Source organism: Emiliania huxleyi, assembly GCF_000372725.1.
Source record: "Emiliania huxleyi CCMP1516 unplaced genomic scaffold EMIHUscaffold_730, whole genome shotgun sequence".
NCBI lineage: Eukaryota > Haptophyta > Isochrysidales > Noelaerhabdaceae > Emiliania > Emiliania huxleyi.
This window is the reverse complement of record NW_005196527.1, coordinates 2,032-8,621: the sequence shown is the minus strand read 5'-3', so window position 1 is coordinate 8,621 and position 6,590 is coordinate 2,032. Positions and strand designations below refer to the sequence as shown.

At 66.4% G+C, this 6,590-nt stretch overlaps 2 protein-coding genes across 2 annotated transcripts in view; one reads left to right on the top strand and one right to left on the bottom strand.

Moving 5' to 3' along the window:
* Positions 1-667, top strand: part of EMIHUDRAFT_249031 (hypothetical protein) — a gene marked incomplete at both ends in the record, with an annotated part of 1,896 nt that extends 1,229 nt beyond the window's left edge. The window contains 3 exons of the mRNA XM_005760885.1: positions 103-149; positions 336-413; positions 563-667. Coding sequence (XP_005760942.1) covers positions 103-149; positions 336-413; positions 563-667 — 230 coding nt within the window. The remainder of the gene's footprint in view (positions 1-102; positions 150-335; positions 414-562) is intronic.
* A 257-nt stretch (positions 668-924) lies between these two features.
* On the bottom strand, positions 925-5,187 carry EMIHUDRAFT_459963 (hypothetical protein). Its single transcript, XM_005760884.1, has 7 exons — positions 4,703-5,187; positions 4,500-4,574; positions 4,238-4,329; positions 4,096-4,144; positions 3,889-4,017; positions 2,157-3,626; positions 925-2,081 (listed from the first exon to the last, which is right to left on the bottom strand). Exons 1-7 carry the CDS (start codon positions 5,132-5,134, stop codon positions 1,248-1,250), a joined length of 3,081 nt encoding a protein of 1,026 aa, XP_005760941.1. The 5' UTR covers positions 5,135-5,187; the 3' UTR covers positions 925-1,247.
* Between the last annotated feature and the right edge of the window lie 1,403 nt (positions 5,188-6,590).

The following is a 6,590-nucleotide window of genomic DNA, read 5'->3' as shown; positions in this document are numbered from 1 at the left end:
GATCCTGATCGGCATCCACCGCGCCGGCGCCGACCGCACCCGACGGCGCGTCATCGCTCGGCCTGCGTGCCCGCGCATCCCGGCGCCGGCTCTCGGCTCTAGGCGCAACGGCGAAGCGGCCGGCGCGCACGTCGTGCCTCTTCTACAAGGTTGCGGCAGGAGGCAGCGGCTCCGACCCCGCCTCCTCCGCCGCCGCGACCTCAACACACGCGGGCGTGAAGACCGACACGGACGGCGAGGCGGGCGCGGCGGGCGCGCGCGGCGGGGGGGGCGGCGGGGGGGTCGGCGGGGGGGTCGGCGGCGGCGGCGTGCAGATCGTGGACACCGTGTCGCAGGAGCAGCTGCTACGGGAGCAGGCAGCGCGGCGGCCGGCGAGCGCGTCGGAGGAAGGCGCGTTGACGGTCGACAAGGAGGTGTACTACGTCGGTGTGATCGACATTCTGTGCGAGTACGGCTTCCAGAAGCAGCTCGAGCACTCGTACAAGGCGGCGTGGTGCGAAGGGAGGGCGTGTGGCGCCCCCGCGCGCCTTTTCAGACCCCCCCCCCCCTCCCCAAAAAACAGGCGGCAAAGTATGGCGAACGCGTTGGCGCGCAAAACTTCTCCGTCGTCGACCCCGTCCAGTATTCAGCGCGGTTCCAAAACTTCCTCGCGGACGGCATCGCCTGAAAACCTGGCATGCTGCCGTGCGCGCATCGAGCGAACGCCCTGGGTATGTGTTTTTAAACAAGCCGAAAGCGCATGAAAAGCAATCTCAACTCAGCCCACACACACCCGAGCTCTATAACTAATTGCCCCACGACCTGTCCACCTGAGCGTCGTGAGCCGGAGCGGCCCCCCGCCCCCCCCACCGCCCACGTGACGTCGGACGTGGTTCAGAGAGGTGTCCCGGACCGCGAAAAATCCGAAAAAAACGAGTTTTGGGCTTTTCATGCATCGGCGAGTATACACGACACACACGACATATTGAGATTCACAAGACAAACGAAAAGCAGGAACAGCTAGGAGCGCAAGTGACGAGTCAGGCTCCGTACATACACACAAGGGAAACGCCTAACACGACAATCGACAAGAGCAGAGATACTCTCGGACACAGGCACACACAACCCACGTATCTTGCGCTGTGCGCGCGCTAATGCTCTATCGACAGGTCTCGACATTGCACAGCTCAGACCCCAGTCCGCGGGCTCCCCCCTCCGCCGCCCCGTCCCTCCCCTGCGACCGCTCGGTGCCGTCGGCGCGCTCGGCGTCAAAACACGCTGGTCGTGGTTCTGGCAGTCACAAAGTCCTGCGTGTACGTGATGTTTTGCGCGACGTACCACAGCAGCCACGAGATCGGGGCGAAGGAGAGGGGGCAGGCGAGGAAGAAGCCGATCGCCTTGCGCTCGTACTCGCGCAGGTGCCGCGCCACGTGCTCGAACAGCTGCCGCGCGTTGAAGGAGAGGCAGCCGGGGAACTTGTGCAGCGAGTCGAGGTCGGCCGTGCCGAGCACCTCGAGCTCGGCGTAGACGTGGAGCCGGCGCCACGTGATGCGGAGCACCCCCTCCACCAGCAGCGTGCGCGCCACCTGCATGCTCACGTACACGAGGATCGCGAGCAGGATCTGCAGCACGAACCCGTGGAACAGCCACTCCGAGTGGCAGCCGCACCGGTTGGAAAACAGGCCGAGCACCTCGCGGTTCGGGCCCGCGCAGGTCACCTCGCAGGGAGGGAGTTCCTCGCACGAGAAGACGCCGTCCGGAAGCGTCGCGTTGACGTCCTGCAGGCATGGCGTGCCGGTGTCGAGCAGCTTTCGCAGCTCCGAGGCCGCTGCCGCCGCCGTCGTCGGCCCCAACGCCCGCGTCGCGCCCTCGATCAGCCGCCTCCTCCCCCCCCAGTCAAAGCCGGACGCCATGCCGGACAGGGAGCCGGCGTCGAGCCCGTTCTCGGCCAGGCTGTCCTTGATGGAATCCAAGTCCGCGTCCGCGAACGCCTGCGACGCGTTCGGCCACCCGCCGCTGGACATGTTGCCCCACCCCGCGAGCGGGTCGCCCGCGCAGATGTCGCCAAAGCAGGCGGCGTCGTCCGGCGTGCGGCTTAGTGCCTCGGCCGCCGCCATGGCGGCGTCGGCGGCGTCAGCGGCGGCGGCGGCTTTGGCGGCGGCCTCCGCCTCGCTCACGGCCTGAGAGGCGACCGACAGAACGATTTCCGGGTCGCCTGCCGCCGTTTTGTCAAAGTCGAGGCACTTTTTGGCGAGGGCGATCCCGGCGGCGTCGAGGGCATAGATCTTGGAGTCGGTGTCGTAGTGCTGCGCCGCCGTCGTCTGGTGCTGCGCCGACGGCTGCAGGTACGTCGCGCACTCTCTCGACCGCCGCTCGTTGTAGACCTGCAGCCCGGCGAGCAGTGTCTTGTCGCCGTCGCCCGCCGCGTAGTTGTAGGCGGCGGAGAAGAGGTTTTCGCAGACCCACGTGCCGTTGCGCGGGGGCTCTATGCAGCCCTCGACGTACGCGTAGAAGGAGAACATGTACACCTGGGTCACGGCGTTGAGCACGAAGAGCATGAGGAAGCCTCCAAAGGCCGCGGCCGAGTACGGGGAGAGGATGTAAGACATGCAGAGCCGGACGGGGTTGAACCGGGCGATGAAAGAGCAGGCGAGCTCGAAGACCGAGGCGGCACCGGTCAGCATCACGCCCTGCTGCAACGTCGCGCGCCGCAGGTCGAGCGGCGGGATCGCCTCGGAGGAGCGGAACCAGTACTTGATGACCAGGCGCGTCGAGATGTAGACCCGCCACACGACGTCGGCCCACACGGCCATGGTGAAGATGTTGTCGATGCTGATCTTGAGCCCCATGATGTCCATCTCGAGCGCGTGGAACCCCTCAACCTTCCAGTCGAAGTTTGACGAGTCGGTCATGTCCGACATGGACCAGTTGAAGACCCACGAGCCGGAGCTGTTGTCGCCGATGCCCATCATGTTGGCAGCGCCGCCGACGATGTTGTCGATGGCGCTGGCCTGCTTGGCGAGGAAGTCCTCCGCCGCCTGGGCCATCTCCGCCGTCGCGTTGGCAATGTTGAGCGGCGGCGGGTCGTAGCCGGGCAGGATCTCGAGGCCGGTGATCGGGTCGAGCGCGCCCGAGATGTCTGGCAGTCCTCCCATCGCGTCGGCGAGGTACTCCTTCTGCGCCCTCGCCATCTCCGCTGACCACGCTGCGAACTCGGCAGTGTAAACGTCCATGTCGAGGTTCATGTCCGGTAAGGGGATGTTGATATTCGGTATGCCGGGCAGGTTGAAGTCGGGCAGGTTGAAGTTCGGGTCGATGCCCGACATGACCTGTTGCATCTTTGCCGCATTCTGCTTCATCCACCTCTCCATACTCTCGGCCGCCTTCGCGTACTCCGACCACTGCGCCGCCTGCTGCATCATGGCCATGTTCATCTTCTTGATCTGGTCGGTGAGCGCGGCCATCTCCTGCAGGATGGGGATGTCGCACGCCGAGTCGGTGCAGAAGGAGAGCGACATGTTGAGCATGTCGAGCCGGTCCTGCATCTTGGCAATCTCGTCCTCCACGCCGTCCTTGGCCGCGCCGGCCGCGTCGATGAACCCCTTGGAGGAGTTGTACATGTACTGGCTGTCGTACTCGGCCCGCGCCTGTCGGGCGACGCGCAAGCCGGCATCGAGGCGCAGAGGCGCGGAGCCCTCGCACTCGCCCCCTCTCACCGCCCTCCCCCCGCTCGTCTGCTGGCTCACGGGAGGGCTAGCTTTGTCCCGCACTCGTCCGGGTGGCTAGCTTGCGTGTCGCGGTCCGCGCCTCGACGCGGTCCGTGAACGACTTTTGCGATGCCATGACCTGGTCGGCGTACGCCTGCGCCGCGGGGCGGCTCGGCGCCCCTCAGACGCAGGCCCGTCGAACCTTCGTGGAAACGGCGTGGAAACGGCGTGGAAACGGCGCGGCCAAAGGCGGCGAGCGGGCCTGCGCCACGGCCATCGCCTCCTGCTTCTCGCGCGACGCATCGCCGAGGAGCTGGCGTGCGGCCTCCACCTACGCGAGTCGCGCGCCCCGAGCCTGAGAAGGGGGGCGGGCTCCGCGACGGCCCCCCACGGCGCCGCCGCGCCGCGCCTCTCGCGGCGTGCAACTGTCGTTGCTCCAAACAAGAGGCACGCCTCGCCTACCACGGGGGGCGCGCAAAGATTGGAGAGCGCTCGGTGCGGTGGCTGCGCGCGCCGAGAGGGCGTGGGCGCGCGGCGCGTGCGCGCGGCGCCTGCCGATCATCTCGAGCCCGTCCATGATTCGCACATGCGAGTTGGTGCACCGCATCTTTAGCGTCTCCACGCGGTGCAGCATCTGGTCGACCTACGGCGGTGGCGCCAGACGAGGAGATGAAGTTGGCGCGAGAGCCACCGCGCGCTACCCGCCTGTCCGCCGAGGCTCCCTCGATCTCGGGGTCCCGAGAGAGTCCAGCCCCCTGCCTGACTCGCGTTGCCGTGCTCTGTGCTCTGTCAGGCCCTCGGGGCAGCCCGTGCCTGGTCGCTCGCCGCCGTCGAACGCGCAACCTCGTCCGCGGCGGCGCCCTCGAGCGCGGCATCGCACTGCGACATCTGCGGCGAGCGGCGGTGGGAGAGAGTGGAAGCGCGCGAGCGCGGGACCGCCACCGCCTTGTGAGGCTCCTCTCACGACTTGCAGCGGTGTGTCTACGCCGGGCGCGGGCTGGCGGCGTGCTCTTCGCCTGCACGCTCGTACACGCCGTGTGCCCTTCCTTCTCGGAGACCATCTTGTCCCAGCCACGCATGCACTCGAAGCTCACCACACTGAATGGCGGCGAGGCGATGGCCGACTGGACAATAAAGCGCGCGACGCCGAGCGAAGACATCCACACGAGCGAGATGGCGATAGTGCAGAGCATCACCTTGGAGAAGCAGGCGTCCGCCTGACGCTTGAGGAGCTTCTTCTTGTCGGCCGCGCTCTCCGCCGTATCAGGCGAATCCGGACCCTTCTCCGCTAACTTCTCCTGGAAACTGGTCTTGATCGGCTTGGGCAGCACGTCACTGTCGTCGGCGTTATTGCTGGCGGTCGGCTTTTTGAAGCCCGGAAGGGGATCAGACGGGAGACCGTGATCCTCATCAGCGTCGTCCACGGCGACACTGGTGTAGCTCTTCATGCGCGGTGAGCGACCAAGTGCACGCTGTGGAGGGCCGCTTTGCTTTGCGCAGCCGACGGACTGGCCCAAATAAAGAATTCGCGCGAACTCACGAGATTCTCGAGGGCGTGCCGTCCTCCCATCGCACCTTCCTCTCGTCAAGGCCCACCGGCCCGCCGCTCGACGCCGCTGCCCAAGGAGGCGGTGGGCGGCGCGCTGCGCTCGCTGGCCGCCTTTGGCGAGCAGGCCCCCCTGAGGTCGCTCATCCGCACCTTCCTCTCGTCGCGGCCCACCGGCCCGCCGCTCGACGCCGCCGCCGTCACCGCCGCCCTCTCCCTCTCGCTGCCCAAGGAGGCGGTGACGGCGGTGGGCGGCGCGCTGCGCGCTCTGGCCGCGCTCCCGGGGGCCACGGAGGCCGCTCGGAAGAAGGCCACACAGAAAAGGGAGGCGGAGATGCTCTCCCCCGAAAGCGAGGCGCGCCGGGCGGCAAAGCGCGCCGCGCAGCAGGCTCGCCCGCACGTGCGTTGCACCGCCACCGGATGCAACAAAGAGTACGCCAACCGCAGCGCCCTCAACAAGCACATCAAGAATGTGGCCATGCGGGGTTGCCCTGAGCACAAGAAGCTCAAGGAGCAGGGAGGGCTGTAGGGGTTCCGCACTAGGTCAGTCGCTGTCAACTTCGCTGTCGCCACCGGCGGGCCCTACCAGCTCTGCCGCCACACCAACACCGCGTGAGGCGCCTCCTCGGCGGGACACAGTTTGTTTGTGCGCACGTAGAGAGCGCGCGAGATACTCGTCCGTGTCCGGCACCCTTTTAGATCTACTGTAGAGTTGTTGTTCGCTGCTGGGTTCCGGCTCCTACCCGGATAGGGGGTCTGTCCCCGCCGACTCGCGCCAAAACGCCCTACCTACCTAGCTACCTATCCCGTATCCCCAGGCCGCGCAGCGAAGCGAAAGATGAAAAGAGGGGGTATGGGCCTCTGCCCCGCACGCTCCCGCCCCTCTGCCCCTCACACGCACCCAGGCCCGACATGCACATACAAGACAAACCCGGCGTTCTGCTCTCAAAAGAAAAGAAAAATGGGAAGGAGGAGACCAGCGGGGGAGGCTCCCCGCCTATGCAACACCCCGGAAAATCCATCAACTACACTCGTCTTCTGGCGCTCAGCCCCGTGCACTGCCCGTGCAACAGCGGTCCGGCAGGCTGCCCCCAAGGCCCCCCGGGCCGCTGCGGGTTTGGGAGTTATGCTTAGGCACAGCTTCGGCGATGGCAGCCCCTGGGGCCCAGAGATAAAACTTCTGATGCCACGCGTGGCCTAGTAGTGTCCCCTCACGGCAGACTACGACTGAGCAGGCGAGTGAATGAAGAACTAAGGAGAGTGGGACTCGACCACCTCACCACAGAAGAGGCGACGACTCACGCACGAGAGATCAAGTTTGTCAAGGCCTCACAAGCTAGCACAACAAACACCTAAAG